Raw genomic sequence first — 12,939 nt, forward strand, 5'->3', positions numbered from 1 at the left:
CGCCACCCCCCCCTTACAGCCCTTGTCCCAAAACTCTTTCCGTTGTGCCCCACTGTCACCTCCAACCCACTTTCCCCAACTTCCATGTTCTTCATGCCACCCGCTGCCTCCAACACCAGTATCTTCACCACCCAGCCCTGAAAACCATGACCCTTACCCTCTGCACTCAATCCCTCTCACCATGCAAAATAGCTATCCTGAAGTGCAGCACTCACTACACACCACACCAGACAGGACATACGTGAATCTGTGATTGTACCATTCCCCACTCCACTCCCTTGTTTCTTTTCAATAAATGGATTTTTGGCTTTGAAAACATTCTTTATTATTGCATAAAGTAAAAGACTCCTTAGCCCAGGAAATAAACAGGTACTGCAAGTCTGCTTCGCAAACACTGATTCCTAAAGATTGGAACTACTGCACTTCACTCCCGTGCAGGGCACCAGATATCACTGCTGGTTTTCAGCCTCAAATTGCTCCTTCAAGGCATCCCTAATCCTTGCAGCCCCACGCTGGGCCCCTGTAATAGCCCTGCTCTCTGGCTATGCAAATTCAGCCTTCAGGTGTTGAACCTCAGAGGTCCATGTCTGAGTGAAGCTTTCACCCTTCCCTATGGAGGGCACAGCACGTGGATATAACCGCAGGGATGCTGTTTTTGGCCAAGTCCAGCTTCCCATACAGAGATTGCCAGCGGGCCTTTAAACAGTCAAAGGCACACTCCACAGTCATTTGGCACTGGCTCAGCCTGTAGTTGAACCGTTCCTTGCTGCTGTCAAGGCTCCCTGTGTAGGATTTCATGAGCCACAGCATTAACGGGTAAGCGGGATCTCCAAAGATCACAATGGGCATTTCAACTTCCCCTATCATGATCTTCTCCTTTGGGAAAAAAGTCCCGGCCTGCATCTTCCTGAACAGCCAAGTGTTCCAAAGATGCGTGCGTCATGCACCTTTCCGGGCCAGCCTGTGTTAACGTCAATGAAATGCCCACGGTGATCCACAAGCGCCTGGAGAACCATAGAGAAATACCCCTTCCGATTAATGTACTCGGATCCTAGATGGGGTTGTGCCAGCACAGAAATGTGCGTCCCATCTATTGCCCCTCCACAGTTAGGGAACCCCATTTGTGCAAAGCCATCCGCTATTTCCTGCACGTTACCCAGAGTCATGGTTCTTCTGAGTAGGATGCGATTAATGGCCTTGCAAACTTGCATCAACACGATTCCAACGGTCGACTTTCCCACTCCAAACTGGTTTGCGACCGACCAGTAGCTGTCTGGAGTTGCCAGCTTCCAGATTGCAATAGCCACCTGCTTCTCCACTGGCAGGGCAGCTCTCAATCCCGTGTCCTTGCGCCGCAGGGTGGGGGCGAGCTCCTCACAGTCCCATGAAAGTGGCTTTTCTCATCCAAAAGTTCTGCAGCCACTGCTCGTCATCCCAGACTTCCAGGACGATGTGATCCCACCACTTACTGCTTGTTTCCCGAGCGCAAAAGCGGCGTTCCACGGTGCTGAGCATGTCCGTGAATGCCACAAGCAATTTCGTGTTGTACGCGTTACGCGGCTCAATAGCATCGTCGGACTCCTCACTCTCACTGTCACTTTGGATCTTAAGGAATAGTTCAATAGCCAAACGTGACGTGCTGGCGAGATAAGTCAGCATACGCCTCAGCAGTTCAGGTCCATTTCCCGCAGACAGATCGCGCTGCACAGAAACCGTTGAAAGATGGCGCCAAAGGTGGACGGAAACAAAGGGATTTCTTGGATGCGAAGTGATGCATCATGGGGCGTTGGGACAGGACCCAGAATGCCCCGCACCTACGCCCCCTTCCCACAACCCACGGCGCCAGAATGGGAAGAGGTGCTCTGTGGGATAGCTGCCCATAATGCACCGCTCCCAATAGTGCTGCAATTGCTGCAAATGTGGCCACGACAGTGGGCTGGGCAGCTGTCAGTGTGGACAGACTGCAGCGCTTTCCCTACTCAGCTGCACAAAGTCAGGTTTAACTCACAGCGCTGTACATCTGCAAGTGTAGCCAAGGCCTTAGTGAATGTTAGTGAAAATGAAGTTGGGTCAGAGGCTAAAATAGGAGTTAAAAATTACTCAGACAAGTTAGATGTCTTCAAGTTATCAGGGCTTGATGAAATACATCCAAGAATACTCAAAGCTGACTGAGGAGATTATCTTTGAAGAGTCATGGAAGGGAAAAGGGCAAATATAGTGCCGTTTATCAAAAAGGGAATAAGGACAACCCCAGAGAATTACAGACCAGGCAGCATAAATTCAGTACCTGGAGAGACAATGGAGCAAATAATTTAAGCAATCAATTTGCAAATACTGTACTTAGAAGGTGATAAGTAACAGTCAGCATGGATTTGTCAAGAAGAAATCATTTCAAACCACCTGAATAGCTTTCTTTGACAAAGTAACAAGCCTTGTGGATGGGGGGAAGCAGATGATGTGGTATATCTTGACTTTAGTAATAGGGGCCAGTATATGAAGTAATCAAGTATCCAACAAACTCACACCTTTCCATTACCAGTTAATAAGTCTACTCAATACAGGTTAAAAATCCAAGGTTTAAATTTAAGATTTTGAAGGGTTTGAGGTTACTTTACCATAACTAATAGATCTAAATAGCATTTAATCTTTAAAAGATGGTAGAGCATGTTGTCTTAGTTAAAAGTAGCTATACTCCTGGTGAAATTGTGCGCCAAATAATTAAAAATTCTGCATATTTTATTTGTCCAAACAACAATATAATCACACCAGTTTCAATTATTTTGGTCATTTATTTCAAGATACCTGTCAGCAAGTATATCTGTAACAGACAACAGAAAAGATTCAGGAAATGTTTTTTGACAAATAGATTCCTTACTTGGCATATTAATACAGAACTCTGAGTAATTCATTTAAACTACAATACAGAACCATATTTCCCACACCCCTCAGAAGCAGTGCAAAGGCTTGGGGGGAGTCAGGGGTAACAGAGGAGCTGAGGGAGAGGGAAGTAAATTGCTGGGAAGGAGACTGGGGGTATGGCTACACTTGCAGCTGTACAGCACTGAATATTAAAACTGTCTTCGTACAGCTGAGTAGGAAAAGCACTGCAGTCTGTCCACACTGTCAGCTGCCAATGCACTATCGTGGCCACATTTGCAGGAGCATTGGAAGTGGTGCATTATGGGCAGCTATCCCAGCATTCAAGTGGCTGCAATGTGCTTTTCAAAAGGGGGGTGGTGGGGTGGAGTGTGACAGGGAGTGTGGGGGGAGAGAGAGAGGATTTTTGGAGTGCTGACACTGTCAGCACCCTGCCTCGCAAGTTCTGACCCCCCTCCCTCCTCCACCCCTCTCTCACTCACTGAAAGCAAACAGCAGCTTTTTGTTTTTTTTCTCTCACAGACCAGATAAGCAGCCGCTCCCTGAAGCATGCAGCCTCTCTCTTCAAGCTGTGAGCGTTCCAAAGGGAGCCCAAAGCAAACAGTAGCTGTGTTTGGTTTTTTGATAAACAGCTCCCAGAGCATCCGCAGTTCACAACAAAACAAAGAGAGGAATCACAACAAAACAAGGAGAGGAACCTTCACTTAAAAGGATTATGGGGAGTTTCCAGAGGTCAATCACTGCGTAATAAGGTTACTCCCTGTTTACACATCTCAGCCACCCCGCACCAGCTGTTAATCCTCTCGGGGAGGTGGAGTACCTGCAGCGCTGTAGCCACAGAGATACAGCGCTGTAAGTGCCTTGCCAGTGTGAATGGGGATGAGTTACAGTGCCGTGGGCAGCTTTATTGCGCTGTAACTCTCAAGTGTAGCCAAGGCCTAGGTGTGAACTTGGAAGGTTGTTGAGTAATGGGGAGAGAGAAAAGAGAGTATGGAATAGTTTTTTTTTTTTTTTTTTGAAGTGCAGGGAGGGATTGTTAGGGAGCTTCCCCCATGCAGACCCTGGTTGACCCCTCACCTCTCCCATTCAGTCAGGCACATCTGCCTCTGTCCCAATGTGTTCCTGTACCCCCATGTGCCTTTGCAGCCCAACTTGTCCCCCTCCACACACAGACACCCCATCCCCATATCTCTGTGCCTCCACCCAGGCACTCTCCCGTGCCTGTGTCCCTGTACTCCCTCCCCATCCCCATGTGTCTGTGCCCCCACCCAGCCACTACCCTGTCCGTGTCATCTGTGCCCCTACCCGGCCACTCCCTGTCCCTCTGTAACTCTGCACCTCCCTCCCCCATCACCATGTGGACCTGCCCCTCCCTCCCCCACTCTGGCCCTGTACCTCCACTCCCATTCAGCCTCTGCCCAACTCTGTCCTTCCCCACTAGCCCATATGAGCCCCTGTCTCCTGACCTGGCCTAACAGGCACTGTGAAGAAGTCAGGCTCTCTCTTCCTGCACTACTGGCCAGGAGCTGCAGCTTTGTTGTCCCCACAGCACCCTCTAGTGGGCAAATGGTGGAACCGCAGCAGTTCTGGGAGCTGCTGCTGTTCTTGCACCACAGCGCCCTCTGGTGGGGAAAAAGGCAGAATTACAGCAACATTTCAGCAGAAGCTTTTTTCTGTGCAAAAAAATAAATCTATGGGCTCACTAATTATGCACACACACACAGTAGCACAGAATTATCCCAGGGGTATAGCTAGCTCATGAAGCCGATATTAATAGATTGTAGATAAAGAGGGCCTTCTTGACTTAATGAGGAGCTTATGTATTGGTTGTCATGGTGTTGGCAAGACCTACAGCTGTTAATCTATTGCTGATCAAAAGCACATGTATACTCTTAATCCAGAAGACATGGCATACCCATTACAATTTCAGAGAACAGGAAATGCTCTGATACCATCTTGACTTTGGACATAGCGATTACCAGCACCTCTTCCTTTTGTGTGCAATCCTAACATCTACAAGACAGTCCAAAATCCTGAAAAGAAAAATTATGTTAGCCAGTACAATAAATGCAACAACAGGGCATTCCTAATTCAATTTCTTCCGTGAAATTTCTACACATTTGCTATCAGCAAAAATTACACCATAAAAGGATCATTAAGAATTAAATTTTCTTCAGAGTGGGGTACTCATTTCCAATAGGTCTCCTTTCAAAATGAGAAGGTAACAAGGTTTCCCACACTATTCAACTATGATGCTAGGAATACTGTTGTTTTTTATACAGTTTCAGCACAAGAATGAAAGGAAATAAATATTGTCCTTGCACTTCCCATCAACAAACAAACCAGGGGAGATCATACTAATCTGATTTACATTTTAGAAATAAATTTTAAATTATAGCAACTTATATTAAGGCCTAGACTTACTGTAATCTATTGAAATCTAAATTAAAGAAAGCCAAACTGCTGGATGACACTGGCGAACACCTGGAATCAGGTTGCTGAAGCACTAATCTGGTTTTTGATAGCAGTATCATCTTCTGCAGGTTGAGAGAGAATGTTTTCATTTCAGTTCAATGACTAGTTCATTCAAAACTAAGAAAGCAGCATAAGTTAAAGCAGCAGGAAAGCTCATTTTTTTCTTCCAATCTATGAATAAAAATGAGATATGAGGATAAAAACTACAAGTCCTATAGTATTAAAAGGACATGACGAACAGAAACAAATCAGTTCAACTCACTCACTACACAGAAATTCAAAAGATGTTTTGATAACCCCGTTTCCCCTTTTATGTCCAGCACATTTAAGGTAGGTTTATTTAACTAATAAAAAACAATTTGAAGTTGCTGTTTATGTGCATTTTTGATTGAATTCCAACTTCCATCCACTTGCAGACTGACACAAATTACAAGTAAAAAATTAATCCAGTAAATAAATGCATCATTCACCATTTTGGAACAATAAAAAAGCTGAATAAATGTATGTTAAGCTATATAACGGCTTACATAAATTTGTATAAATATGCTTTACCTTCTTGGTGACCAAATTAGTACCAAATTTAGTGTGAAGGCTCTGTTTAGTTGCAAATCCACGTTTAATGGTTAACATCCAATGAGAATCAACATTTCTTTAGAAAAATAACTAAAGTACAAAACTGATATTTAAATCAAGATTTCCAACTTTCTGATTTTAATCAGGATTAAAATTGGTGATTTAAATCACTTCACTCTGGAACAAACAAAAACAAGGAAAATTGAAAAAACTCCCATTCCTGTTCTCTCTTCTGTCTAGTTATCTAAACTGGAAAGTGGATTTACTCACCCAAGCACTTTCACAGATATCCTTGTGGTTAGCATAGGCTGCTGTAGCTAAATCAGTAAAATCAAGAATAGTGTAATATAATAGTAAACTGTTGTGCATTTATGCAAAGTGGCAAACAGACAAAAATCTGTGTGAAGGCTCAACGTTCAGATAACTTCACTTACTAGAAAAAATGAGTGTTTTGTCCCACTGTACCAACAGTCCTTTCTGGTTGTATTGGGCTCTGAATATGGCTTTGCAGCACCATACAATAGATGAGAGCTGGCATCATATGGCCAGCACGAGGAGAGGCCTGAGAATATTCTTGTTCAAGGACTAAAAGAGGATCCTATCTCCTGAGGGCTTGGGTTAAAGTCTTGCTGTCTGGAGTGAGTGCCAGTGGAGTGGTGGGGTTTTAGAGACATTGCCATGAAGAGTCACATCACACAGGGAAGTCAGGGTAAGAGCAAGACACACACTAGCACTGGGTGCTAGTGAACACTTTAATCTTCCAGCAAAGTTATAGCCAATTGTAAACAAGCTCTAAGTAAGGCAGAAGTTATAAAATGCTTTGGTCAAATCCCATTTAGAGTACTACAAGCTGGGTCGCTTATATTAGACTCTTTCACAGCCTTTTTTCATAAAAGCAGGGTTAAAAAGGAGAGATGGACACTGGAAGGAATCCAAGGGAAGGTAGGTAGTGTAATACAGTACATCACAGTCATAGAGGCAATTGGATCAGAGACCAATCAATATTAGAGGGAGGCCAAACCCCCACATTTATGGCACATTTGGGGAAGTTTTTGGTCAGTCAAAGCAAAAGCAAGGTGGCTGTAAGATTCTATTCTGACTCAGTAAGGTCATCAGTACCATATCAAGAGAAGCACAGTTGTAAATACAGAATCTCACCAAACCTGTCTTACCACATGCATCATTGTATCATCTAGGTGCTTTCTACCACCAAATGCGTTTGACATTAAGGCGAGTATAATAGATTATTTTTAAACTGAACTGTTCCTTTGGTAGTTTAATATGACATTGTCAATTCATTTAGGTTTGAATTTTAAGTAGTTAAATACTGTACTTCATCTGTGGAAGAGGTTATGCATTTTTTACCTGAGTATTTTTAAAGATTGCTTGGAATCCCATACATTAAAAGAAAAATATATCCCACGGAGTTCATGCACAGGATTTATCTCCTTTAATGAAGGCAACTTCCTGTGAAACTCCATGTGGCTCAAAATGGTTTCAATCGAAATCTGTTACAAATTTCCATTTGCAGAACCTTCAGGGTATAAAAGAGATAGGGACAAATCTGTTCCATACTAGTAGGATCAGGAACAGTTTGCCAGCACAGCCTTTTTCTGCTTAAACATTCAGGACCAAGTCACCACTTGCTCTGCTATTAGCAGCTATATTGGCATTGCCAGTATAAACTGTCAAGCAGCAGACCTAAGTGAACACTTCATAAACACACTTGGGAGTAACTGTTAGACTAACTTAGTGACATTTTTTGAATAATTTAACAATTTATTAAAAAGATTTCACTCATTCACTCATTTCTAGTTGTGAACAGACTCACTTCTGAATATAAACCAAGTTCTAATCAGTAGGTTTATATCCACCTACTGCCTTGATTTTAAATTAAATCTACATGGCTGTGTATGAAGTGTCCAATAACAAAAAACAGATTACTATCAAGGGATGCTTATTCTCAATTTTTTTAAAATTCCCATTAACACTCTGAATATCATTCTGGAGTTTTACATCATAGATTTTTTAAAAATGCCTCTTATAAACTCAGCTAGTGTACAGTATTTTTCATAATTTTTAATATGTATTATCTGCATTAACATTGTAACAGCTCCATTTTGTGGATTAACATGATACTCAGTACAGATTTCTCAATTTGGTCTTCAGGTAAATAGAGTTTCCTAAAGCTGCCTAAATATAAGCCGTTTCAGTCCATCATGAAAATACAGATTTTTCTTTTTTGAAATGGAAAACAAATACTTATATAAATAATTGCATGATAACAACAGAGAGTAACAAACTGGAATTCAAAGTTTAAGCCCACTCTCCAGCCTTCACTCACCTCACCGTATGAAGGAACAAGACATTATGTGAATTAAAGACTGAACAGCAGCCTAAACTTTTAGTTTAATTTGGAAATGTAAGGTGGAATCTATTACCACAATTAAAGTGAATAATTACCAATACATTTTAAACTGTTCAACTGCAGAACACACACTTTAAAAAAAAAAAACTTTTATTATAATAATATGGTAGCCACTGTTAGAAAACCACAACAGCTACTCTTAATGGAGACCCCAGAGGGTCAGTGTATGACATCAAAAGTTTTATGGATAAACTGGTCAGATTAATTTCTACAGATGGGTGTTTAAGCTTAAAAATACTGAATATACCTCTGACAAGATAATTTTTACTCTCTTTTTAAAAGGACTTGTGATAAAGAATTTTATCTTTTCTAAATGAAGAACAGTCTGTTATCTTAAACATACACAATATTAAGCGAGACTCTTGTTTTACTTTAGACTGGAAAAATATGCCAGGGACAGTCAAAGTCAACACAAAGTAACAAACAGCAAAAGGTAGCAATAAAGAGAAACAGGTAAGTGCAGCTCTGGTCAAATTCATAGCAGTTCTTTACGTCAGTTAACGGCTCATTTACATTGTAATTTCTAATCAGTTACATGCAAGCCCGAAGAAGCATTTGATCACTACACATGGTAATAAAATTTGATTAAATTTATCAGGCAACTGCTAAAATATGAAAATTTGCAGATGTAATAAAGTAGCTTTATCTGAACTTTAACAGGACAGACAAAAGTAAATCATTCCATTGGTTAAAAAAAACCCTACATTCAGTTTTTTACGAAACAAAATTTCACATGAAAAGTATTGTGTGATTCCAAAGTTTCCAGAGTAGAAATGGAGTGATTTGAAATGTCAAAGACCCCATTATTTTGCAAAGAAATGAAAATACACCTCAAAAATTTCTAATTCCACATGTGAACAACAAAATACTGCATATCTACCAACAACTGCATTGGGTAGGTCATTATGAAAGGCTAGCTGCCAAGATGTAGGAAATGGCTCCTTGCCTCTGTTCCCTTTAAGGAATATACAATCGTTTGAAACCAGTTCACACTAAGCGCTTATCATGCTGCCGTTACACTGAGATACTCAGTCCTTAAAATAATCCAATAAAGATTTTATAAAGCTGCAGACCTCCCCAACACTGGATTTCTCCTCAGTGTACACAGAGTTAGTTTCAGTAGGGGGTGGGGAGGAGCAGGGTCACAGCCTCTGGAACAAGATGTTTTGCAGTTTGATTTTTTTTAAATTACTGAGTTTTAAGGCCACCTGTGTTGTTTTTTCAGTGCTGAAAGTTGAAGTCTGATCACAGGGCCCCTTTCCCCACTGCGTGAGAACATGTTCCAATGTTTTAGGTGTTATATTTAAGTGTCTCCTTTTGGCACCATGGAGTTGATTTTTTTTTTTTCAAAAAAAGAAAAAAAAAAAAGAAAAAGAAAACTCCACTAAGTTTCTAGTTCTGGCTGCCTTGATCGCTCACTGCAACAGATGGGGTGTCCACATTAACAGCTAACACTATGCTTTCTCCATCCTCTGTTTTGATACGTTTAAGTTCTTGTTGTTCTGACTGGTCTCCATTCTGGCGTTTTGTTGGAAGAGATGCTGATGCGGATGCATGGGTTGCTAACATATGCAAAGGACTTGCAGCAGCTGTAAGAAAGATAATGAAAAACTTCAGATTCCAAATTAATTTTGAAATAGATAATACAAGAGTCAAACTAGCATTGTTGTTAAACATTATGAACATTATGAATTCCTTTATTATTTGTTTGACAGCAGCGCATTAGAGGCCTCAATCTGGATTCAGGGCACATTCTTCTAGTCACTGTACAAACATTAGAATCCCTGCCCTTGAAGCATTTACCATTTAAATAGTCAAGAAAAAGGGTGGGAGAAAGGAAATATCTTCATTCTGTGGCCAGGAAACTAAGGCATAGAGAGATTAAGTGACTTAACCCAGCATCACACATGGAGTCTCTGGCACAGCTGGGAAGTGCTCTCAGATCTAGTTACTTTCTTTGGCAACAAGGGACTAGCATACTATGCTGAAGTTATATTTTAAACCTTCACTCTGCACTCCATTTGCAGATTTCCCCAATATACTGATGTAAGCCAGATGAACAGAATCTGGAATTTCCAGAAAAATATTTACAAAACCAAAACCAAACCACAAAACTCACTGTTCTGAGATCAGGGTTTGAATGGTGTACAAATAATGCAATGCTGACCACACACTGAACAAGAAGGATAAAACCAACTATTGAGTGGCTGTTCATTCAGTGAACACTGAATGAGGCAGAGGTCCTGTAGAAAAAGTAGTATGTGATCATGTAATTAAAGACCGTATCATAATGCATATGGGGGCTAAATTAAGGTTGCATGGGGGCAGTTTCTGTATGCAATAGTGTAATGTATACAGCAAATAAAACACTGATGCACTGTAGAACAAAACCTTTCATCATATTGCTTAATTCCTTTTTGAAAGCAGGCTCTTATACATAGCAAAGTTCCACAGTCCTGTATAGCTAAATTAGGGGGTAGCTGATTAAGTGCATTGCTACAGTTTAGCAGACTGAACAGTTAATGCTACGTAAAAGAAATGTAGCAAAGTATTCTGCACCATACTGAATAAGTGAAATGTGTATCTGGTGCTTTTTTTTTTTTTTTAAATGTTTTTCCTCTCAAAGTATTTTAGTTCAATTTTTAGATTTAAAGGACCAGATTTGTTGACCTGGCTGAGCTGTGCTCAGCGAAGTATCATGGGAAGATGGGGAAGACAGCTTTAAGTCACCTTTACTTCTCCCAAATCCTGAGGCCACCTTTGGTTCACAACATAAGTTACTGTGGTCTGAAAGCTGCGTAGCTGATATCTGACTGTTCGTGCCCCAAAGTTATTTTGGTGGAGATTTTGCTCTGTTGCATGATGTATGTGTCCTGAGTAGGGCCTGCTGAAGACTGGGGATTCTATAAGTGGCTGAACTGTTGCTGTGTAGAGTGTTTGACTAATCCAGCGTTTCCCAAGTTTTAATGTTTAGGTTGGTGGTGGGTGTACTTGAGAAACCCCTAATTGTTACACATTATATTGTATTTCTTGTTGGAATATATGAATAAAAGGGATAGAAGAGAGACCCAGCTGTCCTAAGAGCAGTATATAAACCTCATCTGAAATCATGTGGCCAGAGAGGATCCAAGGTCCTAAGAAGCTCTCTCCCAAAGCAGTTGTCCTCTACTTGTCAGCATTTAGGAAAAAATCACAGGTCCTAGTAGTACTGTATAACATCCACTGCAAATACTACTAAAATACTATTATGTTAGACAATGAAATATCCGAGGACTTGGAAATGATAGGTGAGAACTTTGAATTTAGCAAGGACACCATCAGGCTACATACAGGAGCTTCCTTTCTGCACTCTCACAGCTCTAGTGAAAATATAATTTCAGTTAGGGGGGAATAAATGTGACTGAAAAGTGTACAAACCACTCTAATTTTATAGACACAATACACCTCTGACCTTTGTAAATATGTCTTGCAGAAAAAGGATGACATTATAAAGATGACAAAATGTAAATTTTTAGAAAACAGTTCATATTCTTCTTTGGTGTTTACACTACAACAATCAATGAACACAATGGCCAGGAATGGGGGCAATGTACAACAAAAAAAATTTCTTAGATTCTTAATCCTATTTTTGGCCAAAGGGCAATGTTTTCTGCAGCAGAAAAATCCAGCTCCCAACCAGAATAAATTAATGGGCAAAGGAAATAAATTTCAGCATCACCTTGAAAAGGAAGCTAGACAATATATGCAGCACCATGTTTTGTAAAATCAATTCCTGTATATAGCAACTGAATCACCAGCATCTGGAATATCAGCATCAGTATTTTAGTCAAGATCAATTTAACATCCTTCAACACTGTAATTTAAATTAACAAAAGACTGTTCAAAGACTGATTTTGCTTTTACCCATTCAGAAAAGACATTAATGGTTGTAATGGAAAATGAAAATTAAACAGGGATGAGTGTCTATCGGAAATTTGGTTTGGAGACTAGAAAAGGTTTCATTAACACTTTATTAAAAAGAATTAAAAGCTACTTGTTCATTCCAACAATAGAAACATGCATTTCTGATAGATACTCTGATTTTAAACTTGATTAACTCCTAATCTGATCTCTGAATAGCTAGCAAGGAAGATAGATACTTCAGATGGAAAAAAAGAAAAAGAAAAAAAAGAGACCACTGTCATTACATAAAAAGCGGTTTTAAAACCCAGATGTTTAAAAAGTCTGAGCCTTACTTTAAAGATTCTACAGTTTCTACATGAAAAAGCTCCTAGGGAGAAAGTAATGTATTCTAAACACAAGCAACAGTAGGCAACTTCAGTCACCTGCATATAAGCCTGTTTAGAGAAGTAATCCCTTGATTCCATAAATACTTGCTTCTTGGAACAACTAGCTTTAGCACACACAAGAGGAAAGGTGACTTTGGATTTGGGGTAAAATTTTCAAAAACTCCTAGGATTTAAGAACTTAATTTCAAAAACATTTTCAAAAGCAAAAATGAAGGGAAAACTGAAGTGTCACAATGACAAAATTTAGGACACTCAAAAAAAAGACTAAACTTCAGATGGACCTATCAAAGCCAGGCA

General features: G+C 40.5%; 1 protein-coding gene across 2 annotated transcripts in view; it reads right to left on the reverse strand.

The window, feature by feature from the left end:
* Nucleotides 1-7,982: 7,982 nt before the first annotated feature.
* Nucleotides 7,983-12,939, reverse strand: part of FOXK2 (forkhead box K2) — a 59,471-nt gene continuing 54,514 nt past the window's right edge. For both annotated transcript variants that reach the window (XM_034789906.1, XM_034789907.1), the window contains exon 9: nucleotides 7,983-9,942. In XM_034789906.1, coding sequence (XP_034645797.1) covers nucleotides 9,746-9,942 — 197 coding nt within the window. In that variant the 3' untranslated portion in view covers nucleotides 7,983-9,745. The remainder of the gene's footprint in view (nucleotides 9,943-12,939) is intronic.

The sequence above is a fragment of the Trachemys scripta genome, chromosome 14 (genome assembly GCF_013100865.1).
Source record: "Trachemys scripta elegans isolate TJP31775 chromosome 14, CAS_Tse_1.0, whole genome shotgun sequence".
Taxonomy (NCBI): domain Eukaryota; kingdom Metazoa; phylum Chordata; order Testudines; family Emydidae; genus Trachemys; species Trachemys scripta.